The following is a 27,966-nucleotide window of genomic DNA, read 5'->3' on the forward strand; positions in this document are numbered from 1 at the left end:
CTTAAGCGTGCTTACCATTAATAGTTGCACTTATGTCCCGTCAGGATCGTACGTTATTCCGCGGAAAACACGAGTCACGAAATATTGATTTCGTCATGCATCAGCGCAAACTTGTTACAAGTACAACATAAGTTGAGGGATTTTTATTTTTATTTATTTATTTATTTTATTTTTTTTTTGGAATGGGGGATTCGTGACTTTAACCCTCTCGATCGAGCTCGCCACGTTCATTCTGTTCACTGTGCTATAAAAGACCTGCTACATAGTGCATATATCAGTCTGATCCACCCTTTAATTCTTTCCTTTTCACCCCTCGGGGCCGGTCGCGTTAACAAAGCCCGTCCAACAATCAGGTGGTCGATTCGTGTCCGGGAACGAAGCGCAGGGATCGACCCCTGGTATTTGGTCGACAGTATTACGACTGGACAAGTAATAAGTTCGAGTCGGAATCCAAGAATTGGATTCACTTGGGAGTGTTTTTTTATATCGAGCATTGTACGGCCGAGGGTCTTTGCACCCTTGCAATAAAAAAAAATTGATGCAAAAAATCTCATATCGGTGGAACGTAAATATACCCTGCGCCCGCAAAAGTAGAAGGAATTGCGATTATAATAAAGCGGTGTGGCGTGTCCCTCTGCACGCATCGCTCGTCGACGTGTCTTGAATTCTTATGCACTTTGTTCCGACTTAACTAGACGCTCGGAACTGTGGAGTCTGGATATTTCCAAGCACCAATATTCAAGAGAAGAGAAGTTAAAATAAAACGAATTACAATACGTGTATATAAATACTCTATGGATACTCGAACTGCAATTAGTTTTTTCAAAGGCTGCGAACTGGGCAGGATGAGGTCCGCAAAGTCGAACCTCGTCAATCCTGGATTTCTGTAAGTAGAGATATGGAATGCATCTAATTGATTCCTGACCAAGAGGTGCTCAGCTATCCCTGGGGAAATATTAAAACGATATCCATAATTGAGCCTGCCCAGACCCTCAGCTTCGTCATTTCTTCGAGGGATCGGATTCCCAGTAAATGGTATTCGGCAGCGACACCTTGCCGCCGTTCAAGGTCGTCGGAATAACCGTGGCGCCAGAGGTGAAAGAGGCGGATCAAAGGCAGTTAACCAGAGAAACGAATGGGAGGAAATACTGCAGGGTAGCGAACGAGCTAACGAACGTACAAACATAGGGAGAGACGGACGCAGTTCTTTCCCACGAGAATCGGTACGGTGCACGGTATGCATGCACGCATGCATGCATGCATATGTGTACGCACATATGCGCAAGTAGGCATCGTGGCACCAAGGGAGTGGCTCGCCCACGCAGGCCGTTAGACAGCGTAAAAATAAGGAAACTAAAACAGGTGCTTTGTGCCTTTGCCTCTGACCAAGTCTATCGCGCGTGTAACTCTTCGAGAGATTTTCTCAACCGAACAACCAAATCGAACCAAACCGCGCGCGGTATCGCGTGTCGGGTTGTAGAGCCGGGCAATATCTTGGTGCTAAGTTATGACATCAAAGGAGTGATACGCCTGCTGAATGAAATCGACGAAGTAGTAAAGACGGGTGAAAAGGTGGACCGAGGGCCTGAATTGAGGAGAAAACGGAGCGCAGGTTGAGCACATTTTCATGGTTGGAACGTCACTCGAGTTTTGTATGAGTTACGACTTCCAGTGGTGCAACTCTCCTCGATTATACCCTGAACCGCGTTATACATCGCCAGATCACGTCAGTCTTCCTTTTGTTCTTCCCTATGCGCGGCTGTTTATCGTCTGAACTGACCTGATTTATCGCCCTCAAGTACAACCTTTGGGTGTCAGGCTCTTGGGAACATTTCATAACCATCTCGCCGAACGTCCGCTGGTTGTTCGAATCAATTGTTAGGCGTTGGCGTAATTGCCACGACGCTCTTATACTTCCAACCGTCCAGCTCGTCTCTTGGTAAATTATCCTTGACACGGTGTCATAAATTTAATAAAAACAAGATTCACTCCATTTTTGCGTGTACTGATCATCCCACGCACTTTTCAACGTTATCTTCTGTTCCCGCGGTCATTCATAAATTCATCATTTCCGGGTGCTGATCTAGATTTCGAATGGTCACGATTCAGATTGACCGTGTACAGTCCTTCGAGTATTGTCGATTTGACGAATCAAAACTCCAAACGGTCAAATGGATCGTTATTGCAGATGTTTTCAAATTATTTTTGACAAATTTGTCAGATGCATTGAAACGATTTTCCCCAGAAACTTCCGAAAATCGGTACCATTGGTAATTCAAACCATTCAACACGTATACAAAAGAGATTCGGAACAATGATTGACCTGAATTTGATTCGTTAGCAAATTCGAGCGGCACCGACGTTGCAGCATCTCGTGGTACGCGGCCAAATATAAAGAACTGCAGCAAAAGTTGAACCCAATGGAATTTCGCTCGAAAGCCTTCCCACCCTCAGAAATTGACTCGGTACCTGGTTACAGATGGGAAAAATGGTGCCCGGCTAATGCAGGAGTACGTCTGCAGGTCCGCTGCGGACGGCTTCAGACTCGGTCGTGACTGTAAATCACTTTTCCTTTCGTAGTCCCGTCGCCGTATAACTGACAACAACCGGCCTTCGACATAGTTTTATGGATGCCACAACAGTACCGACCCACCTAAGAGAACAGTGTGTATGTAATCACGTAATGCGGTGCCGGTTGCAGCGGGGTACGGCTGACGTGAAATCACGAAGAACTCGCGCCCGCCGAGAGCAACTGTCCGTCAGATTGTTCTGGTGCCTTATAATGTGCAGAGCCGGAATTCCGACGTTGCAAAACAGTCTATATACCATTCGTGGATCTGGCGCGTCGATCCAAACTCGTGCTAAAACCGTTTTCTAATCCTGCGGTGACGCGCCGATCGTGATCGTCGTTGTACAGATCGGGTTGACCGTATCTAAAGAGACACTTTACTGTCATGATTAAGGCCGACAGCCACCGATTGATAATGTCAATAATTTGTACCGTGGATTCAGCAACTTTTCAGGGAGTTATATCCCGGAAACTTTCCTTGTTGAGTCACTCTTGAACGACACGGCTGACGATGAAACAGATGAGCTTTTGCTAAACATTGCGACGTTGAAGAGGAAAGTCGAATTTTCAAACATCATATCTTTTTTATCTTCATAAGTAGGTATAACAGTTAGCTTCTTGATGCAGATTTTTTCGTACAGAATGCCAATTTCGCTGTCACAAATCTATAGGGCGTAGATACGTGTATTATACGCGTATATGTTTTTTCGAGCATTGAATTTAGAGTGGCAAAAAAGTGACTCCGATGCGTTATTTGACGAAATTTTATTGAAACCAAACAAGCTGGAGTTCGCAAACGAAGCTCACTATACAGCCTGAGAAGTTAGCCGCGTTTTGAGCTTGATCATTTCGAACCTCTACCAGATTTTATTCTCCAGCCAACGCTGCCGTTTACCTTAAACTGTAGTAATCAAACTATCTGCGATGTAAGACTCATTTCTTGAAAAACAATAATTAATGTCCATTGTATTACGATTGTCCAGTGCATGTAGCAGCTGCGTTTTACAAAACGGTAGCTCATATGAACCAGCAGCATCGTACATCCGAGCTTCTCTGAAGCTCGAAGGTCTCCTTTGTGTGCAAAGTACAGTGTTCCCAGTAACTTCCCATACAAGTAGAACAAACAATTTGAAGAAGAATTATCTAACATCGAATCCTGCAAGTTCAATATTCTGCGACAGTGAAAACACTCGAGTCGCCACGAAAGAAAAACCAAAGACTCCATGGTGCGAGTCATTAATAGTGGTAACGAACGTGACTTTCCGGATTGAAAGTTCCCGCAAGTTAAACCATGCCGGGTTAGATTTACGCTCACAACTAAATAGATAAATATACGCACGGTGAGTTACGCTAGCGTCGATTCCGGAACGACGACACATACACGCAGACTCCGGTGGGAGGAGACCGTGTAACGTTTCAATCTAGCCCAGATCTCATACTTTCGTTGGACTGCTGCTTCCATCAAGGCAAAAAGCCTGCTCAACGCGGCAACGATAAAAGGCCACCATAATCCTTGGATTGTAAACCACATGCGCTAACGAGCTAGTCTGAAATCGAAACTAGGAACATTGTTGCCATTTCCGCGCTTTTCCTCTCTCGTACTTTCTCGCGTACTTTGCCTAACTTGCACGAAAACTTTTCAGAGATTTAAGTGTTCGGACCGGCTCAATCCCTCGGGCATTGAATTATTCAGGGAGAAGTTTACTCGTGTCGCGAGGACACTTTTTCCTCCCCATTCTTACGAAAAATTATCCAACTCAACCATTACCAAGTGTATAACAAGTACTTCACTGGATTACAATTCGAATCCTGCCATGAAAAAAACTCTTCGCTAAGAAAATTTCCTTGCGTTTTTTGAATCCGTTTGCAGATAACTCAGAAATTTCGGGACAAGACGTGTTCTTATTTCCCCGATTTGATCCCACTTTAGAAGCGTTGACGGGGTAACAGAGCTGCAACGATGAGCAGAAAAATCCTTGACACACCTGCGCCACATACGATCGGAACGATAAAATAACACGTTCAGCAAGTAGCCAGTCATTTTCCGAGATAGAAGCGCAAAGCCGAAGCCGGGAGGTGGATATTTTTCTTAAACGAGTATAAATTCCATACGATTAGCGACGCTAGCTTTGGACTCAGCAGCGTTTATCGGTTAACTCATTACACGCTCTAATCACATATATTGCATGATAGTTATACCTAGCTCGGTTTACGAGATGAAGTTTTGAGTGTGCATATCCAGTTCTCCTCTTGCGGAGAATATGAAAGTGCGCAATCAAAATGATGTTGCAACTGTTAACGCGAACGAACGTGAGGAGTCAAAAGTTCATATTAAAATACCCCTGGAAAAGTCAACCGACCTGTGATGATTTTAACCAACCGCGCGATGCGCGCTGTTCTCCACACGCTGTTTAAGATTTCTCCGCATATCCGAGCCACAATGCATGCGCAGTCTTCGGACAAAATCGTGCAGACAAATATCTACTCGGTAGAAATGTGCGCTGCGGTAGTTATGAGGCCCTGCTGATAGTAAAGACGAAGCAAAAAATGCGCGTAAGAGTTGGCCGACCACGATGGCGCACATGCGATGACGGGAAAGTCGAGTCGAGGAACAAGACGACCGGGAGGTTGACATTTTTTCATCCTTTCGTTACGCGATCATCGATACGGGGACAATGGAAGGACAGAGTGCCACGGTATAACTGAGCGATGAATAACTGCACGGTGCAGAGTGAATCTTAGTATCAACTTCCTGCGGGCGACGCGACGACTGCACGGTCCGACCTTTCGATCCGCATAGAGTCTGAAACAGTCGGCGTGGTTTTATGCAAATCCGAGACGTGCTCTAGGATGTAAAGCAGCGTCTGTCATCTCGGCGAATGCCAACGCTGCAGCTTGAGCGGGAGCCGCCTTATGCACCCTTCCCTTCGGTACCTGTTACATGACGATATTGGCGAATCGCGCATCAATCGGTTCTGCATACCGGACGTTTATCGTTGTTATTCGTTTTTTCCGCCATTCTCGGGATCGAGAGAAAAATGAAGACGTAAGAATTTCCGGAGAAATTTATAACGCGCCGCGCAGCTCCGTTCTCATTCGCTGGGATGATTTTTTGTTCGGAAAGCCTGTTTCTCCATTGACTGACATTTCGTGACTGTGCAAGAACCACGGTACGACGGAGCTTCGGATGGCTGAACGGATTACGAAAATCGTACAATCATCGCGAGTAAAATGTTCATTTTCAATTCCAACATGACGTAAAAGACAACAGCGAGACTCTTGATCGCCAATCGACGTCGGATACGAGAGAGAGAGAGAGAAAAAGAGAGAGAGTGATATGGGAATTTGTCACAGTATCTTCGCTTTGTTACTCGACGTGGGCGAATCAACCAGATCCCTCTCACCTTTCCCTTCGCTTCTACGTTTACATCTACCGCATGCTTATACGCGTTTTCTGTAGGCGGAACGAGCCGCTTGGGCAAAGGTTTCAACCGATAGAAAGGTTGTTTCTAATAATAGTTTACTGCCACTTGTCCGAGCAGGTGTCACCGTTGGTTACAAACCGATTTATACGCCATGCGTCAGGATATTTGTTACGTGATAAGAACAATAACGCTACACAGTCGCTTGAAAGTAACGCTCGGTTGATTTTCCATAAATTTTCGTGAAAAATGACGGAGTGATTGAGAAATATATTGTCGATATAAATCATCAATTTGCACTTCGCGCATATACTTATTGGGTTCGGTGCATGGATATTATTATGGCGATTCGCAAAGAACAAGAGTTTCCAGGTCAATGATTTCAACGAATAGGGTATAAAATGATAACGCCCGAATTTGCTTACCAAGTATCCTGCAGTCTGAGAGTTTCGTTACGCTCTTGAATACAGAGACGTTTGTTTGTCGAATAAATTTTCTTACGCGGTTAACTCGGAATTATATAGAAGTCTTCGATACCGTTACACACGATGCGTGCGTGCGTGTGTAATTGGCAGGGTATCGTGTTCCTTACATAAGCTATTTGCATTTGATTTGGTAGCAGTGGTAGTAACAAAATGCCTTCAAGTTATCACGGACCGGCCATTAGTATTGATTGCGGACGGTATACCGGCACGCATAAGTCCCATCGTGAGACTCCACTGTATTACATGGTATATACATTTCTGTATTACATATAATCTGTATCGAGTAAACAGGCAGAGATAGATTATATTGTGCAGGGCAACAAGGCGTACTTAAGACTCGTGCGTGGTTAAACAGTAAATGGTGAAACACATATATCGGTTCCGGACAGGTGATATAGGTGGCGGGTAACCACACCTTATTCGTGAGCCGGTACATCTGATCTCAGTAAGACAATCGTAAAAATAATAAGCGACGAACGGTGTCTGCAGAACGTTTCGCGCGCCGTGCACCAGTCGCAATGTAGGAACTGGCAATTGCGCAATTTAATATCGAAACTGTGAAATCCCATTGCTAAACATCGCCGTAGACGTACTTTGCATTCTTCATTCGTTAAGAATATTCACCGATCAGCTGCCGATCTGTTGTTGATTTTCATGCGTTCGCAGATTTCTAATCCTTCGTTATACGCGTGGTCCACTCGACGAGTAACAGCAAATAGTGGACTTCTGACGGCGAGCAAATGCATTTGAATGTTTCTACGGGCAGTCCGATGCTGTATCGGTAGAAACTTGAAAGGTAACTCTAAACTCATCCCATGTACAGTGCACATGTCTGTCGTATACAACGCGTACATACATTATACACGCAATCGACAGGCAAAACAGAGAGAATGATTTATTGCGGATGAATGAGTTGAAAGTAATGAGCACAGTTTTTACCGCTCGTTGTCCTTTGTTTTTGTCGGTAACAGGTATCGAGAGCATGAAATCTTCGTCTTCACAGGCGAAATTCACTCGCATACACGTTCTGCAGCTGCTGCTGCAGCTCAGTGATCTCGAATTTTGTCCAAAAATTGTTAATCTTTTCACGGTCACGCTGTCGGGCGTTATTTTTTAACACGACAATATTGCAGCGTGATATTGCGATGCGGTCATGGAAGAGATATTTCGTTTTATTCGCAGGATGGCAAGTGCAGCCGGTAGGTGAAAGAAATAAGGAAAATGGAGAAATCGACACGTAAATGAGGACATCGCATCTTCAAGCTTTCCACTTGAATTTGCGTCGTGCAAAAGTATGAGGGACGTACGGGAATTCGGTAACTTAAGAGAAGGGAAAAAACGGATCGAGGGCGATCGGCGGGCAGGTGAAACGATGACCGCTGTTCTTATTATGCACAATTCCTAGAGCACGCTTTCGTAATTGGCGAGCTGTTGGGTTCAATGAACGAATTTCTGGGCGAACAGTTGATGCACCGAGCGACGGATGAGCGCAGAATTCATTTGCGATAATTCCGTGAGATGTTACATCGCGAATCATGATCGCTGTTCAAAGATATGAATGCATTAATTTTCCGCCTCCGCGTAATAAATTACACCAGTAGCGTTCGCTTCGTAGATGATACATAGGTACTTACATCCGCGAGTCACTGTCGAATGCAAATTTGATATAAATCACTGTCCAAGTCAATCCTGGAGTCTATGGTATAACCTTTGAGTAATCGTGACGAATGTTTACCGCCGAGTACAGTCGTGTCGTGACCACCGGTTCAAATTACAATTCCAACTTTAATCCCGTTTCTAATCGTGAGATCGGGTCCGGTTCGTCTTGAGAAAAATTTCCCGCGTAAGCCACCCAAAGAGACGCTCACATCCAATCGGCACGGTTTCTAATGTAAAATATTTACTGGCTACAGTATGACCTTGAAATTTTCATCCTACAATTTTACTCGCTTTATAAATACCACATTGGACTGATCGAAACGCCGGCTGATGCAAGTTCAAGTCCAACATTAATCCTCAACAACTTTGTCCTCATACGTAATTCATCACGGCCATGTTATAATTACCAAAAAAATACCGACGATCCGTTTTTCGACATTCTTCTGTGGGCTGGAAGAGCTTATTTGTCACCGTTAAAACTGTCGCATACTTATGAGAGTCATGAGTTGTTTTCAGACCTGTGACTACGCGAAATAATTTTACACACCGAATGACGAGAGATGTCGAACAAAAGGAACTAGAATGCTTTATAGCTTTTCGACTTGCCTACCTTATGTATTTTCAAATCATATCTCTCAGCACGTCGGCTGCAGTACAATTAATAAAGCAGTTGGCTATCCGTTTCGTGCGACATTGTGCAATTAATCACCGTTTCCAAAATTCGTTCATGACAACAAAGCACTGGTACAGTAAAATAATAATCAGGTCTCTGGTGGTCTTGAATTCGGGCCTGTATTCGCGTAGAAATTATTACCATGAAATAGACGAGGTACGAAAAAAAAAACGAAATATGTACAAAAAAGAAGAAAAAAACAGTTTTTGTTGCGGATGAAACGAGCCAGACTTACGTAAAATAACAGTTTTCGGTCGCAAAGGTCGTTTTTAACGGTCGTCGAAGCGGCTAAATGCGAAAAATAATACATATGCGGTATGCGGATAAAAAATTAGCAAAACAAGAAAGCCATAATTGCAAGCGATACAGCGTTTGTTACGACAAGTATAGGTGTGTATTTTTATTATTATTATTTTTTGCTGCGAAAGGTGTGTTTTTTTTCCAAGAGTTCGCTCTCGGTGCCGCGATTATGCCAATCCCTGTATGCGTGGAATTATTTATGAGGCGGCATCGCGTGGGCCGGACAAGCAAAGAGAAGTGTAACATTACTCTGTTTCACAGTATCGAAGTTGTCGAGAGAGTTAGGAGGTATAAATGTATAAAGAGTTAGAAACAACCGGGCACCGGCTACCTACACAGTGTCCATTCACACCTGGGCCGCATTCGTAAAGTCCATTGATATTTTCAGTTAAAAATTTACCGTCACCCCCGACCGTAAGGCAAGGCGTATATGTATCCTCTATACACATATATATATATATATACATATATATATATGTGTGCATATGTATATAAACATATAGAAGTTGTCGCCTAGTGAGAGAGCTGGGAATTCTTATACATTTATCCCGAAACTGGTTTCAGCGATAAATCGAGGACCGGACACGTCACCAAGCAACAATACTTGTACACCGTTTCGCGCTGCAGACGCGTATTACTTGCGTAAAAGTCATTTTACAGTTACAAGCGCTTCTACAGAAGAACAGATGATGCTCCTAGGGCGTTTCGGACGCGATATAGCAATAATGGCGAATTGTTAGGTCTCTTCGTTCTTGTTTCTCCTGCGTGACTATGCCGATCACAGATCCACGGTATACGTTAGGTATAGGATGTAACGTTTGCTATTTAACTTTTACTCCGACGAATCATTGCGGACATTTGCCACTTTCGAGATCCTAATTTTGCAACTCGAATGGAGTGTAACAACAAGTAAAAGTGACTCAGAGACCGCATTAGATAGTCGCCCGATACTCCCGAAAGAAATTGTATTATTACGAAAGGTGGGCTCCGATAGTCACCCGTGGACTGGAAATAATAGGTACTCAGATTCTAATTATTCGCAATTATACAGTTGTAGTGCGCAGCCTGTTATAAGGAAGCAATTTCTTCTCAAAATATAAACTCTCAATTGCGTATAGCGTTATTCTATTTATTTTTGATAATGAAAGTAGGTACAAGCGTGCCGCTCTGTGAGATGCAATTAGGTACCACCGGTCGAAAAATGAAAGTCTGATATATATTTGCGGACAGGCGCATCGCGTTAGCAACGGTGCTTTAACATTAGCTACGAATAATTGAATTCATGCTAGAATTAGTAACAGACTGGCTCAGTCCGCGCCTTGACGAGGATTTGATCTGCAAACTCTTTGCTCAATCATATTCGTGTGGAAACAGACAAGTCAGCGATAGCGAATAATGCAGCAGGAATCATGGCTGCAAACCTGCAATTATGTAAATTTGCAGTTTCAGATCAGATTTTCGGATGTATTAATGCCGAAGTTGACTGGCAAATGAAGTCGTCAATCCGTAATTAAGTGGACGTCATCCAGTGCGAAAGAGAAAGTGTAGAGGAGAAAGAAGTAGAGGAAAGCTCGGCTACAGTGTTACGGGATGCTGAAAAGCCTAAACTTCAGCGCCATTCCTACGTTTCGGCATTAAAAATTGAGACAAGTTGGATAGCTGAGTATCAACATCAGCGAAGCGAACGCGAAGGTTGAGTTGAGCGCAAAACAAGATTATGGTACGTGACCGTGGGCACGTTCATTTTCATTTCATTAAACCGCATTCGGCAAGATAATTGGCCACCCGTACATTTTGACCAATAAAACCGGTGAATTAACCCTGTGCCGAAAATAGAACCATGGAACTGTGATACTCGTATATTCACGGTAGCTGCTGACCGCAAAAATGCTTATTATTAAATTCATTCGCAAGACATAGACGCAAGGCACCGATTTGACTCATTGGAGGATGAAATGAGTTTGTGAGCATAGCGTTATTATCTCACACCGTATTACGAGACCTTGCAATGGTTGAACCTCAGCTCATATTTTCCAGCCTGTTTTTACGATAATTGTCCTCCACCATGGTCGCGGGATGACAATAATACGCCATTTTTTCTGTCTCTCGTATGTGCAATTTTTCTGATAACACCTTCTCAGCCATACGTGTAATGACGTTAGCCGGACTGAAAAGCTATCGTGGCTGCGACTAGCGTAAGGCGTGCATTTACATGTTATCTTGAAAGGAGTAATAATACGGCTATTCATCAATCACACTACGCGCCACCGCCTCCTCGTCATACTTTCCTGGGGTATTAGCCTACATACGATGTGCGATGGACGCATGCAGGGCTGTGTAAAATTGTACCTTTTAATCGTGGAAATGTAGAACTAAGCTGCTAGGGTCCTATACTAACTGAGCTATAAATCGGATATCGAGCAAGACTTCGCTATTATGGTATGCATATGGTATTGTACATATACAAAGATGCATATTTTTCACAAGAGATAAAATATCGAACTTTCTTGTTATGCTTTAGATGCGTAGACGCGTGTGTATGTATTTTAGCGTTAATGACCTAGACGGTGTGAGCTTTCAATTAGGAAACCGCGGTAATTGGCTAACGTCAATTCCCTCACCTGCGACCGGCGATAATCTCACCTATCACGCAATCCGTTCACGATGTACAGTGCACTCCAAGAAAGTAATAAATTTTATCCGTGATTCAGCAAGTTGCCGACAGTGAAGCGAGCCGTTATTCATGTACATAACACCGGGACGAGAAAACAAACCTGTTGATGGCGTTTGCAGCAACAACAAGGATCGAAAAAGTATAAATAAACAAAAAAATAAAATAAGTACGTATATGTACCCACAATCGGATTTCAATCGATTCAATTGTCCTCTACCGCTGATAACAGTTTTTTTTTCCTTCTTCGAAGAAAAGATACTTCGATCGATTACAGGGATTATTTTGACTAAAGCGAGGTAATATTTCATCGAACAAAATTTATTTGTCCTTATAACAAATTGCCGTGAGATCATAACCCGCGATGCGGAAGCGCTTCGATTCAAGGCTCTACGGTTATTCATCCATCTCATTTCTTATTGTTCATTGTAGTTTGAATAGCGCAACACGAATAGAAGCGTTAAAAATAGAAACAAAAATTGAAAATGTATGGTAAGAAGCAGTAAAAAAAAAAAAAAAATGGAAAGAAATAAAAAAATGCGGTACACGCCGAGTTCGGGCCATGTGAAATAGTAATTCGACATCGGAGATGAGGTAATAGTTTTCTTAATGCCCTGACATAACAATGAGATCACAGCCCACGCAAGAAATTAGCAAATACGCACGGAAACGGTCGAGAGAAGGTGTGCCGAACAGGCAAGGTACATACGCTAAATTATATTTATCACCTGCAAGGAGAAGGCAGGTAGACTGGTTGGTTTGTATATTTGTTCCCGTCGTCTTGCGACCGGTCCCAGTTTGTCAAACGAGCCAACGACACGTACGTCTTTTTTTTCTTTTTTTTTTTTACTCTTTGCCGAAGAGTGGTCCAGTATCTTCGATATACGCTCGGCTCTGATCTCTGAAGATTACGGGGCGCTGATATCCTCCTGAAATTTATGCTAATGCAAAATTTAATCCTTGACGTAAGCTGCAACCAGTCCGCGTACGAGAGTCTCTTCGTTTTCGTATTTATCGTTACAAACTCTATTTTCTCATTATTTTGTCAGTTGTGAAACGTATCTTGAAAAAAACACCTTGAGACGAAGTTGAAGCCGGTGGTTTTTTTAAAAATGTTTTCGATCAATTTCACGGGTAATTTCGCGAGGCAGAAATCGGTGGTTAGAACCAATATCGAAGTATGTATTATGTGCCTCGACCAAGGATAGGAATCCCGAAAACAGCTGTGCGTCCGTATTTTTTCATTTCACGAGTGATTACGGAACTGGTTTTATGGGTCACAATCGGAATTACGATGGCGCCCGCCAAAGAGAAACTCTCGGTGACTTAGTGACCAAAATGACGGGCATTAATCAAACAACACGAAAAAGATATGAAGTATGTATAGATTTTGTGATCGAGCGTGTTCCAGATCCTTGATCACGTCGTTAAATCACGGACGCAAAGGCCAGGCCTAATCCGTCGAATTCGTAACCGATGAAAATTACGTAATAGTTGAGCCATCGGAATCACTGACCTCAATGCCATGATCGAAAACAGCGTCCGAGCGTATTGAATAATAAGAAGAATGAAGAACGAAACGAGACAGTTTGTAACAATACGAGATAGAGGCATGTTCCGAGTTTGATTGATGAGAATATCGTGAGATAGTGGCTCGAGGGGGCATCCACCTTAATTCACTTCGCTGCACTTCAGTTAACTTCAGTTTGGACAGTGAAAGGCATGAAAAGCATAACGTCCTGCAGGTTCACGTATAACGAAACAAACCCTCCACCAACCCGTTGCTGAAACGGTGAGTCCAGCCGAGGTGAATAGGCTACACTTCCTTTTTATCCCCAGCACGGCTAAGCCGCGAAAGAAATAAAAACACCTTAGTGTATTCTCAGCGTGCGACTCCCAGAGATAATAGATAATGTAATCTACACGGAGGCAGAGATTATGCATCCTCGAGATTCACGACAGAGATTTCGCGGTGATCTATGGACATCGGGAACGACGCGGCGACGTAGCGAAGCTCCGGAGAGGAAAAGAAACAACAATCGCATTGCCTAGGCGTCGAGGAAGGACTGCGTTCACACCAAGTGCAGGTCTTCACCCACGTTGAGGAATTGCTTCGGCGATTTCCTCTGAGCATTGTGTGTCCGCGCGCAGCTCGAAGCTTCGAGCAATCGTACGGGTGCTGTTTCGACCGGCGAAATACGGTCCAATTGAACAATTGTCGTCACATGACAGTGGTGGGCACGAAGAGGAATGGGACTGATGGATACGTGACGTCAGACTTTCGCCGGATATTTTCGTGGGAGAGAATTAATACCGCGGAGTGACTCAGTAGAACTGGACTCCAGCTTCCGTCACGACTGTAATACCTTGAAGATGGACAGAAAGGAATTCCCCGTGATTTACGTAAGCAGTGGATGTAGAGATACGATCCGACTCTCTAAGGAATATTGTAATCCTCGGGGCTAAGAAAGATAACGTGCCCACATAATGTATACCTTACGTACAGCTACTCTCGAGTATCGCGTTTTTACCAACGGCAAATGTCATTAGCAAACCTAATTGGCTGATTGGGTGCAGCACTGCTTCTCCGGTGTTTTATGTCGTTCGAAAGGAAAAACACGCAAACCGCGCGAAATTCACCCGCCTTCACTCACTTTCGGCCAAGTCACGCACTCTCGCACCGGAGGAGAGGCTCCAACCTTCCGGCGTTGAATTAAATCTTGGAAAGTTTTCCCACACAAACTCAATCTCCGCACATTTATACTGTATTCTAATTGATCGAACGTACGTCGGAGAGATCTTCTCACTTATGATCGCAACCGTCAAGAATTGAGCACTCTGTTCTCATTTCAAAAAGCCTATGATGACACTCGAAACTTCTCCAATTTTTTCAACGCACATTTTCCGATTCTATAGAGAGTAGGGAACTGCATAGTATCGATAACGATGCAGTCGAAACCAGGCTACGGATTGACGCGCCCATCGCTTCGACTTTATCTGGTGCAGTCCACATCCAGCCCCAGTTCCCAGGAGGGACTCTGATCGTTTACCGTAACTCTGCACGACTCTGCGTTCTCTCCGGATCAGGCATGGTTAGTCATAATCCATTGGGTACAACCCAATGATTATCAAATCAGTTTGGCGATTGGAACCCCGGTTTTGCAACCAGCTTGGATCTGGTACCCATCAGAATTGGTGGCAGAGAGCGCGGCAAAACGTCACGTTAAAGTCGCACGTACGTATAATTATCTCGACAGATCTGCGATATCAAAACTGTTATCTTTGGATCTCGATACTTCCTAGTTGTCACATCGAATTACAGTTTTGCTATTCGCCGATCCGAGGTCTACCGCGATATGTCTTGAGAGGATAAAAAGTCCGCGAGGTGCGGACCGTCGATTCGAGGCATGTTAATTGCGGACCGTGGCCAGACCAGCATTGTTTCATCTGAAAAGTTTGTCCTCTGACTTCATCCCATTCGTACGGGACTGGCGAATCAAAGGTCAGAGGTGTCACACCGTCGGTTAAAGGTGATTTGGCAAAACTGCGATGTTGCAAAGCGACTGCCATTACCTATTGGCGTGGAGGCAGGCTCAGTCATAGGAATGCTCGCCTATCTTGTATGATCTAAGAAATCACGTTAAACTACTGTGAAGCCCACACGCGTGTCGCGCATGACTTGAAGAGTGCATAAGGAAGGGAAACCAAATTCCGAGGCTGTTATAGGAGTGTCTCGATTCGGTTTCATAAGCTTAATTCATGAGCTCTCCAACTATCTCTGTCTTGCTATTATACTCACAATTTTACACAGCTCAGGAAGACGTGTGCGCGTGTGCGTTTACAACGTGAGTATTTCGCTCAGATTGAGACTGCCACCGCCTACCGAGGCGCTCGACTATAACTGCAGCTCGGTTTAATGATCGGTCTTTAGAAAGGCGTGTATGAACTACCGGTCTTAAATAATCATTGATTTAGTTAATAACTTCATTCGACGCGGTAGACCGCCTTGGCTTGTTTAATCAATGGGTTTAGCACGATTCAGAAACACAATTAGCGCCGCTGCCTCAACGCACGAAGGCATCAATGGAATTTCAACCCAGCTTTTATCCCGTTTAAAAATTCAATGAAACGACTTAAAAGGTTCTTGTTACATATTACACCGCGTATCATTGCTCTGCATACATACACCATGAATATTAGCTAAGTCGGATTCAGAGAACAGAGTAGAAAACGTGGTTTTCAATCATCTGCTGCTCCAGTATGGGTCATCGATGCATACTCTTTGTTGAACAAGTAGTCATATCTTTTTCCTCGATGAATTGACAATCATTTCCCACAGTCAAGTCTATCAACTTTTGAGTATTTAAAATTAGTGAATCAAGATAAAGACCGTAGATCTCTGAAAATTATGCACCTTAGTGAACCGAGTAAAATTCAAGGGACTAACCCTTGGACCGAGGTCGAGGAGAATACATAACATATCAACTTTCTTTGACCTTTTTCTTTTATCATCGTCACACAGACAAGGCTCTCCATTTCATACAAACAGCCGGAACACTCGAGTTCGACGTTGAAGCATTCACGTCGTATCCAACTCCAGATACAATCGCCGTGGAACTAGGCGAAGAATGGTGACTCTTCAAGCGCCCTCGAGTAGTACAGGCACTCGAGCAGGATCCTTCCAACGCCGATCCTCGATTGTTTTTACCTACGAAGTGCTTGTCCTCTTTATCCCGGTCTATCGAGTAAATGAAAAAATTGCGAAAGGTATGTTTAGCTCGCGTTTTATCAATCCGCTTTGCTGGTTTTAATACAGAAATTGCAGAATTGTCAAGCATCCGCGGAGTGTCGTGAGAGAGTGACCTTATGCTTGGCTACACCGCGTGGATTGCCCTAGGCCCCGCTCACAGTGTCCCACTCAGAGGCCTCACCGCACATTTGATAGAGGATCTCAGATCTGACCTAGGTAATTATTATTAGCTGGCTGGATGCACGCGTTCGCCTATGTAACGAGGGCAGGACACTTTCAAACGCGAGATGGTGCGCCGAAGGAGAGACCGTACTTCCACAACGTCGCTCCTAAGTCGTGAACAACGTCTGCGAACCGGGCTCAAAGGTCAGTGTCAGAACTCGTGTTGAACAATGCAAAGTGGATTTACACTTGGTGCGGACAAATGCACGTTGGTATACCTATTTCCATACGGCACTCACCTTTCCTGCCCAAGTCGTCGAGAACATGACCCCGTGACTCGACTGCTATAAACATTACTTGTGAGTCAACTGTCGATGCGGTAGTGAGAAATGTTTGGAAGCCTTGAACCTTCGCTCAAGCATATTACGTCTTTGGTCATTTGGACCGATGATGAAACCTCTTGAATCGAACGCCGGTGCCGTGAGTTGAAAACTGACGATTGTCGATCTTTGCCAATACGCGGACTGAAAAGTAACGACAATGTATTTCATGGCGTCCGGTGATGTGCGCGGGTTTTTCTGCTTCCTGCATTAAAGTTCTTGTAATCTTTTCAGGCAATCATCTCGGTGGCCGAGCTTTAATGTTTCATGGCGAAATCACGCGGAGTACACACCACGATGGCAAAGAATGGATCGTTGCGAGATCGATCGAAACACGATATCCGTACCGAAAGAGAATTACACTCGTTGATCGCACACATGGGTTTACGAACTCTGCATGCGTGTAGGTATTATACATTGTACGTACGTGCCATATTAATATCTTGGGAATTCATCAATTTCCGAGTCAGCGAAGCGGATAGAAAGTATAAAACGGCATTTCTGGTCACACTCGAGCTCCTCTCGCTGGCCAATAAGAGACCAGGTGTATGCGATACGTCAAATACAGGCTCATACGCGATCACCGTACAAAGAGATTATTCCGAAGCGTGTCTCCGTTTGGCACGCGCCAGCCCTAGCCGCGTCTCTCAATGTAGACGTTGCATAATACAAACGCCCTCGGAATGCCGCTACTGTCTTGTCGCGATTGATTCATTGCCTGCCTAGTAAAACAGATTAAATTCCTACCGGCTGTGGTCCTGCTACCGATGCGAAACGTGTGAAAGGTGCGTCCATTGGTCTGCAGATATACCGACGGATGCATGTTTCGCGGACGCGTTGTCGCGAAATTGAAATAGACGGATTCAGCGAAACGATCGTTCTTCTCGTTCGTCGGCATTAACATTTGTCTACAAATTTGTCAGCTATTATAAGCAGACGGTGAACTCGAGCTTTCGCGGAAAGGAAAAGGAACGATACCGGCAGAAAAGGGTGATAAGTGAAAAAAAAAAATACCGAGCAAGCCGACGGATAAACGCAGAATAAACGCTCTGTGCAATTGTGCGAATACCTTGGCCAACTCGGTGAAGCTACAAATCCGTTGTCCATATATATGCAAATTATCTCAACCAACAAGTCGGCAGCGGTCGGCCTCGCCTCTTCGGCGATTGAACCTTAAGCTCGTTTTACACCTGCCTACTTTTGTCACGCTTTTCTCGTTTCGCAGCTGCAAATGAATTGCCAATGGCGTTTTGAAAAATATCCATAAAGCACTTTTCCCGAAAGTTCAAAGACAATCAACGACATGATTTGGAAAGTTTTTCTTTTCCGTGAAATACCTACGGTAGTTTTTTTTCTCGTTGTTCCTTGTTTTCTTTTTTTTTTTTTTTTTTTTCTTTTTTGTAAAAATATACACATCTCTGGTTCTTTTGGCAGCAGAAATTTTCTTCAACAATTAAATGTACCCTACACGGGTGTAATTTTCTATACCGAAAAGAAAACAATGTTTACACAAATCGTTTCGAGTAGTTGTGAAAGAAATTGACGATGAATTTTTAAGGTCTTTGGCGAGAAAATTTTCGACTTTCGATTATTTGGCCCAAGCTACAATTAGCAAATGAAAAATAAACTGAATTTTGCAAAAATTGACTTTTAGAATACCGGTAAATGTAGAATTTTTCTTCCGACACTGCCACAGCTGTATCAACTAAACTATCCATTGCGCACGTGCAGGTACAGACTTTACATTCTTCCAAATAGAGGTTCCAAGAAATTAGCATACATACTCGGTATTTCTACAAGCCGTTGCGTATTCCCGTTTCGCGACCCAGGATTCGCACATAAAGTCCCGGCTGACGCCCAGGAATTGCAGCCGCGTTTCTCTGGGCTCTCCGATAAGAAATAGGTACCCGGTTAACATTGTGTCAGCATCTTGGGCCTTATCGGTGCCGAGGCGAGGTGATAATACGCTAGCTAAGCGGTGCGCCGGATGGCCACCAGCGATAACTCGACGAGCCAGCTGCAGCCTCTCGTCCAGGGGAAGATGTATATATATATATATATGTATACATATATGTATATACAATATATGTATAAGATCGAAGGCGGCATTGCGTCGAGAAACGAATCCGATTGCCGATCGGTTTTACGCTCATCATTCAACGCAGTGATTTCGATCCCTGCAATCAGCGTATAACCGCAAAGAGAAAAGAGGCGCAGATTCACACGAAGCTGTAACGCGACTTTGCCCACCTGCACGGATTGGCCATAAAATATGAACACTCGTAATGCCAGCGGATCTTGTGACTGCAACAAAGTCGAGAGAGGCTAGCCTGTGTACTATTAGCGTTGTTGCTGACGTTGGGGGCGGGGCTTTGGTGTCATAAAAATTTCAGGAGTCAAGTTACTGCTATTACGGTTTCTACCTCGACCCCAAGTGCATCACTAAACAGAACAATTTATTGCTGATTATGCCAGTCCGTTCTTCTTTCCTTCTTCTCCCTATTTACCTTGAAGACTTTGATGTTTGCGAATGTGTTGGATAGTTTTCTCATGGGTATCGTTAACGTGAGACGTGGATCAATGAAAACCCAACGTAAATATTTAATATTTTTTGCAGACCTTGTCAAGAAATCGAATCGTCACAAGATTCTTATCAGTCAACTAAACATAATCAACCTATTTTTGAGTTGTAATTGATGTTACCAAGAAAAGAAATTTCACACTCGAGACTTTAGTTTTGAAAATTTAGTTGCCATGGTTTCCAACCTCTTACGCGGAACAAAGAAAATTGCACACGATGTATAGTATTTATAGTTGATATGAAAAAGAAAAAGAAACGACTCCAACAACAAGTCGGATCGTCAATTTAAAAAATTTCAACAATTTACATTCCTTCCAGAATAATATTCTGGCAAGTTTTCAGTTTCCGAGGAATACGAAAACAGTTCGAAAATCCCTGCAAGTACGTCGTTCCCACCGCGAAGTGCTTCGCCTGCTGAATGCACGTGCGTTCTCATATACATGAGGTAGATTTGATCGACCGGAATGAAATGAACTTACCAAGGCAAGTTATGGCGTGATCAGCGGGCGGCCGTAGAACGTTGCGGGCCCAAGCAGCTCGTAGTACTTCGAGAGCGCAGGGAGGCCCTCCCACGACGAGCACCCCCGGGGATACGTGGCCCTTGTACCGAAGCTGACGCGCCGCGTCGACCAGGGCTGCGTTCCACCAGCACTTGGAATTCGCTTCCAAGAAGCTCTGCAATCCACAAAAAGGAAAATATCTTAACATCAAAACGAGCACGACACTTTGTGTTCACGGATTCAAATTTTTTTTAATTTTTTCATTGATTACACAGGTCAGTGTATTTTTTTATTTTTATTGATTACACAAACAGTGGTTTTGTTGCCCTTGATATTGGTGTGGTGTTCGTAAGATTTAATGTCAACGATCCTAGGATCCAGTGAAGTTCTTCGAAATTAGCTCTAGTTATTTATTTGATCGATATTTTCATGCGTGACTGAAAAAAGCGATATTTAGATGGAAAGATCGATTTTTTTTTGAAATATCTATCGTTTATCAAAAAAATAACACACAGCTTGACAAGAAATAAAATTTTTTTATTCCCCTGATTTTTTCCCTGAGTTTTGATGTTTGAGAACGAAGAATTTACGAGCAAAATTATGATTATGTTAGAAACGATCCCCCTTCTTACAATATTACAATAACACAAAAATTACAGCCAATCTAATAGTCATGATTTTATTCGTAAATTCTATGTTCTCAAACATCAAAATTCACGGAAAAAATCGGGGCAACAAAAGAAGTCTTGTTCATCCGGAAATTCTATTACACGTAAGTCACTATTCTCGGGAGGATTTATTTAGCCAAGCTGCTTGTATGAATATTACATTCGCAAGCTCGAAAAATAACGTATGTTCGCTGTTTCAAACGATCACTGAAAATGATTTACTTATGTTACTTACTATAAATTAACGTAGTCTTTTGCCAAACGGTGTTTCAAGATTTTGGATTTCTTAATAGTTTTGAATACCTGTACGTTGTAAAGTACGTAAGCCATTACAATCAAGTACATATCTAAGTAAAAACCGCGAACTTGAAAAAAAGGATCGACAACTGCCTGAATTTTAGATCCTTCGTGCACTGAATAAGTTGCGCACAATATTGTAAAACTGGTCGAAGCTCTCGAATTCGTTTTGAAAAATATTCAAACCTTCGAATCTCGATGGCGAGTTATACGCAGTGTTTTTCGTCGAAATTCAACGGACTTTTACATTTATCTGATTTATTACGTTAATCGTGTTTCGTGAAAGAATGAAGGCTAAAATATCTTTAAAAAAAATCGTACTGTGATATATTCGTCAAAATATTCTATTCTCGTTGAGAAAGGTGATTCGTAACTTGAAAAATATTGAGAAGCAAACTGGGCAATGAAAATCAAATTACGTGTTCGAAAGCGCCTATGCAGCAGGTTTTAGCCAAATTGCGAGTCACGAATCACGGTTGTATTATTCCAGGCAGCGAAACAAATTCCAAGTCTTTTTTACTTCTTTTTTTCTCCTCTTCCTCGTCGAAATGTCGGGGATATTTTCGCCACACGCCTTGAGGCGGTTACAAAAAGAGAATCACCGAGACGGCCGAGAAGTCTAGCCTGAGTTATCGAATGAAATATGTCGGCGCCAGTAAGTGTTTAGTGCCCGAGGGTGAGGAAGCTTACTTAGCTTCATGAGCTATTCGACTTTCCCCGCGAGATTTTCAACCCCTCGATGTGGGGCGAAGCTCGGCCAGACAATAGACCATAAACGAACGCCCTTCCATGCAGCCCAGCCTCGATAAAAGTTGTCGATCCCTTGGGCGGGTGGTTCCCTCAAGTAGGCACTGAATTAGCGAGAATTTCCTATTGATTGCCAGATTTATCGCCACTGTCCGTAACACGGGCTACCAATTTTTCACACTCTTCTTTTCCCGTACGCTGGGGAATTTCCCAAATTCTTCTCGCAATTCTTGATTCCACGATTCGAAGGTGATTGGAAGACATCAGTTTACAAATTCTGTTATTCGAGTTCCACGAATCTTTCACGGTGATTCGAAATTGACGGAATTTATGGGAATCGTACCGCCCTGCGCGCGGTCTGATTAACGTCGAAGTTGTCGCTCGATCGTTCGTCGATGTGAACCCCACCGATAGGGGATCTGCTACAAGGTAGAGTGGCCGGTAGAATAGTTAATTGATTTACGGCGGCGGTGCCGCAGAGACAGACTACTCGGATTAATTTTCCACTTGTTGATTAAACCTTTGTTTAATTAGCGCGTACACGAGGAACGCGTGACTACGTCACGATTCTGGTCGATACGTGACAGCAAGAATTTACCGTGGATTAAATCTCACCGGCTTTATGCGATACCGGTCGGGCATTTCTCGTTCCATGACTCGCACTGAGCTGGGTAGTGAAGAATAAAAAAACAAAAAAAAAAAAAAGAAATAGAAAGTAGTAAATACGCGGCTGAATTTTAGCAGCACAGCTGATGAGGTAATCAATATTTTTGATATTTCCGTTAGCAAGCGAGGAATGTTTGCGGTTACTTTTTTATTTGAATTGTATATTGTTTTTAGTCTTCAGACTCTTCGGTCAAGTTTTAGAATACGCGAAACATTGTACACCGAAGTTGAAAACGTTTCAAGGAAAAGTATTAAAAATATATTCACAGCTGGAACGGAACGTGAAACATGAAAAAACCCGGTACCATCACTAAGGAATTGTTTGAACGGAATTTTGTCTTAAGAAAACAGTCAGCACTTGGAGAATCCTAAGTCGAAGTCTAAAATGAGTGAATGGAAGTGAAAAAAAAATAATCGAGTGCCTCCGTTAGTGTCATGTCTGTGCTTTGGAAGAATGTTTAAATGTTTTCAACAATTTTGGGTGCTTTTCAAAAACCCCGTTTGAAAAAATCGTGTTACCGGCAGTACTGCCAGCTCGGATAGACCCTGTGCCTTAACTTTCCCTCTTCTCGCATTCGTTCGAAGCATTTTCAATTCAACGGGCACTTACGTCGCACCTCGGCGGCTCCAGTCAAGCTGTAATTTCGCGTCGGCTGCTATGGACGGGACATTTTTCACCCTAACTCCGAGTGCAAAGTGGAGTTTTGACCTTGCGTAGTTATCGATAAAATTTCATCGCCGTGAAGCTATTCATCCGGCGTAAGAGCTACCAAAGCAAATAACTTGTGCAGTGAAAAGCAAATCCTTCGACATTTCAGTGGCCCAGAATTGACGAAATCCGTCGAGCAAAAGCAGAAAGATGTATTCCGCATCATGCATTCCGACTCGCTTACTCGGATCAGTGACCTGAACCGAAGTAAGAATCTCCTGCTCTGTTCACCGACACAACACTAAACTCATCGGCATTCTGGTCACGTCACGTTAGTCTGTTCTAAAATTAAAGTGAGGAAAAAATATACCGATTTCAAAGCGATGAATACTGCAATGGAGGCATTGTGGTGATTCGAAATATTGGATGTCGATATTGCGCGTTGGAATTCTCCTGGTGAACGACTGAATCGGGATCAGCGATCGAACAGCCTTAGAATCGATGCTAAACTAGACGTCCGGTACACACAGCTGACACTTGTTCCAAATATACATTATACAACGTCTCAGTTGCGAACGGACACGAATATCACGAGTACAACAAACAGTGTGTAGTAGAACTCCGTTCTGGGCAAATGATCACCGATAATTACTTCAATCTAATTTATTATCGTAAATTGGACGCTTTTGTCCGTTGCGAGTCCGTGTAGAAAGGTCGAATGCAGACGGATGGATTCAAGGTACTTGAGGATATAATTATTCCGATCAGCACTTGCGGGTTGAAAAAAAATTAACACCGCGATTTCGAATCGAGACAATGTCGCTGCGGTTATATCCTTTAGTCGTTCGTCTTCTTCGAAAATAATGCACAGCGTTGAGAAGGTGAACATCGAAACTCCACGAAGAAACGCAGTTGAAGGCTTGGAGGTTTAGTCTTAGTAAGAAATACCTACCTACTCACGCGTGCCGTAAATCTATTCCGTTGTATTTTTTATCCATCTCTTTTTTCCACTCATTTTCGTTTTTCGCACTCGGTGACAGGCGACAGACGCCGTGATAGAATAACATGAATATAAAACCGCTGTCATCTGCGTTTTTCCATTCACGTAGGCTACCCGCACGTTCCGATAACAAGAACGAATCTTTGTTCCGTCACGCGCCAGACGTGAACAACTCGGCTTGGAAGATCCTCAACGGTAAACACATCAAATGATGGTTGCGTCGCAGAATTCATCGCTAACATTTTCGAAAACTGCAAAGGTACAGCCTTTCGTTCATGTCCGAAAAATGCGATGCGCGAAAGCGAAAAGCAGAGCCGGGTCGTTAAAGTAAGTGTAAAATTCCAAACAGCCTCAGACATGTGTGTAAAAATGAAGTGAAAAAACAAAGTGGTCCTTGTGAAACGGCCGTAATATACAATCCAGCGTCAATTCCGTTTTGCCTAATTTCACCGAGCGTTGATGCTAATCATCCATTACCAAAACTTCCGTATCTCTATCGACCATCAAAACAATTGGATATCAATTAAGGACCACCGCGTGAGTGAATTCGGGAAGAATGAACCACTGTAGTCTCGTGCTTCATGCTCAGTGAAGCGTCGTCACTGCAGACCATGGAAAGGCGATATTTTTAACTGGAATACCCGCTCGAGCACTGCGCGTCGTTTCACCTTCTCCCAATCACACCGAGCATCCCCCTTTTACATTTTCAATTTTTTTCCAGCCTCGTTGACTTCAGACTGCTTATGACACGGAGGAGTGGGAACTCCGACCCAAGTTGAACCGCAGGACGCGATTTCACTTTCCGTTGTGCCTCGCTCAATTTTGCTTGTAACGTTACGAGTGCGCTGTCGAGTCTACAATTGTAATGCAGAAGTTCTGCATCACGAACGTGTCTTGATGAACCCAGGCTTGCATGGTGATATGAAATATCCTAACTTTCGATCTATCGTCTCGAAGAGATGAGTCTAATTACGAGTCACAGTTTATACGCATTGTACTCTGGGTTTGCGACGTCCCGCAGATCCCGTAACCCCGGTTAGCTTTTCTCCCAGGTGCAAATCAAGTGAATCCTAGAGCTTTATATACGCGGGTTACTTTCCCAAGTACTTATGGCTAATTTATACAATTAGACGTCCAGTTTAATCGACGCTCGAGAACGTCCTGTGAGTGTTGTTTCATTCGATGAAACATCGGCTGGAGACACGACAATCGGATATTGGCGCCACGGTTGAAGGAAGTTTCCTCTTAAGGAAGACCATGGCCAACGAGTAGGAGACGCGTATGGAAGTAATAATGACCTCTCTAACGGATCTTCCAGAGCCGTGAGTAAAACTCGGACGGGCTTTCGGGTCAGGGATGCAGCAACTGTTTTGGCTGTCCGCAAGATTGGAAATTCGCGAAGTCGAAATTTGTGACGTTGGTAGTAACCAGACATGAAAAAGAGAAAAAATTTTGCAGTTTCAGAATCAGTTTTTAAAGGCTACAGTTTTAAAAAAATTTGCATCACTTGATCCTGAAAACTTCAACCTTGAGTGTGAGTCAAATATATTTTTGTAAATGGGATGAATAAGGAATCAAAAACCTTAGGAGCTTTTGTAGTTTTCATAATTTCTTTAGAAGAATTCAAACATTTGCGGTAAAAAAAAAAAAAAAAAAAAGAAACTACGGAAAATATTCGTATCGCTGTATCTTCTTTTTACAATTAATCGTGACACCAATCCCAGGCGTAATACTTTATCAAGGACAGAAATTCAGCCGCCTTGGTAAAGAAGTGCAAGTATTATTTAAAGTGAAATGAAAAAAGAAACTTCTACTGTCCCTGCAGTCCGAAGTATCCATTGTCTTTCACACCTACGACCTAGACTTGGGTTATACTGGTTTAAACAACCTGATATATTTAGTTTTCCACTCTACCGGTGTCAAGAAAATGAGAAAGTGTAAGAAACGGGTTTATCAGATGCTTTTGATAAAATGGGAGCATTCATGTCGTGAGACAGTGAAATTAGCCAGAAATTGGACTTTCCATGTCTCTTCATTGGGTGATCCACAAAACTTGTTCCGATGGCATTTTCGGAGAGTGAACCCGAGCTCACGAGTAAAGTTCTGAAATCGCACAGACTGAATCCAAGTCGTTGTTATCACCTCGATGAATATTTTCAACGGTCCGCTTTCATGTGAGATTTACGTCGTAGGAGCATAAAAGAGTCACCGAGCGTAAAAGTAATTATCGAATGTGACAAAACAAAATGGTGACCAGAGAAGCGAGTAAGCCACGCTTAATCTGGCGCTAGTAAGTGAGGATAGTTGTTTCGAAAAAATTTGCATTCAAGATCTCGTTCGAGATAATATTATAAGACAGTCAGCGTCCGCGTTAACGGCCTGTAATATACGCTTTCACGTAGAAATTGTAACCTAGCCACTTGATTTACTGACGAAGCGGCGGACGGTCATTTCCTTGCCGCGAAGTGATTGATATCGCACAGATATCTGTGACGTCGCACAGTTCTGCTGCAATATCTGCAGCTCGCGGTTTTCTTTCATTTCGGGCTTTTTTCACCCACGCACTGTTAAATTCTTCAAAGGATCTGTCAAGCGTACAGTCCGGTTGAAAAATTGGTAAATGAAAAAATGTTAGAACAAGCGGGCTCGTAATGTAAACTGACAATGAAATTGATTGATTCGAACTCCATTGAAAAACTTTTCCTCAACACGCAGACAAAATGATTATAAGTTTGAATAAACAAGTTGTTAAGTAAACATTCTGTTCGTAAATGAAGCGCAAGTATAGAGACACATGTATAATGCGAGTAGTTACAACCTGTATTGTTTTTGCATGCAACGTTTTTTGTGCAGAGTAACTGACGATTTGTTGTACAGAATTCCCCATTTTATGATTACCATCATTATTTTCATGGCAAAACTGCACTAGATAAGCTTACAATTTCTCATAAAATGTTTTTCTCTCTATGCATGGGAAATCATCACGATACGATAATATAATTTCTTGAAAATTAATATATAATGTTCTTCGAATTAAAGCTCGTCGATTACAAATTTTCTTGATCATACGGAGATAATGTCGCGATAATATTTATCTTGATTCATTTCAATTCCTGTTTTCGAACGCTTGCTTTGCTTATTTTAATTTTTTTCTCTGGTGGCACTAAATAATTTCTAATGTGTCATATTATTCAACCTGTGAATTAGACGGGAATTCGTGAATTTTGACCCGACCGATCCAGTTTGTGAAATTTTTCCGCGCATCTTGTGAAATATTCGAAAAATCCAAAGGAAAGAATGGAACTGAGAAAAGAGATTCCGAACCGCAACCGCCGACGGTTACCTAAATATCTATATACCCCGTGATAAACATTCGCCAGATATGCTTCTGCCCTTATTGTACCGAACGTATGAAACGCTTCGTCCGCCGTCTGCGTAGCGCGTTGCGAGCATAAATCATGATAACATAATTTATATGCTAATGCGCAAATGGCACCATCGGTACGTAGAATCGTCCCTCCGAAGGGCGAGGCGGTTGTAACGCGGCGTTCTATGAGATCGTAAAAGGCAACTTTTCACAGTCTCGCGGAACGCGCGAGCGTGGTTAAGCGTAAGTTATAGGAAATCTTGAAGGGTTATTTTTTCCGTCGAACAACGGATAAAAAGTAAAGAGGCACACGGTGTATCTGTTAAGCGGATTACGGTCGTAAAACAAGAAGGAAATTTAAGTAGGTGCGCTTGGAAGCCTCGCTCCTCGACTGCACCTGAGTTGAACGGTAGTGATTAT

At 43.1% G+C, this 27,966-nt stretch overlaps 1 protein-coding gene across 3 annotated transcripts in view; it reads right to left on the reverse strand.

Moving 5' to 3' along the window:
* The window catches only part of LOC107226405, a 63,814-nt gene that overhangs the window by 8,257 nt on the left and 27,591 nt on the right, over positions 1-27,966 (reverse strand). For all 3 annotated transcript variants that reach the window (XM_046746317.1, XM_046746318.1, XM_046746316.1), the window contains exon 3: positions 20,132-20,327. In XM_046746317.1, coding sequence (XP_046602273.1) covers positions 20,132-20,327 — 196 coding nt within the window. The remainder of the gene's footprint in view (positions 1-20,131; positions 20,328-27,966) is intronic.

Source organism: Neodiprion lecontei, chromosome 1, assembly GCF_021901455.1.
Source record: "Neodiprion lecontei isolate iyNeoLeco1 chromosome 1, iyNeoLeco1.1, whole genome shotgun sequence".
In the NCBI taxonomy this organism is placed as follows: Eukaryota; Metazoa; Arthropoda; class Insecta; order Hymenoptera; family Diprionidae; genus Neodiprion; species Neodiprion lecontei.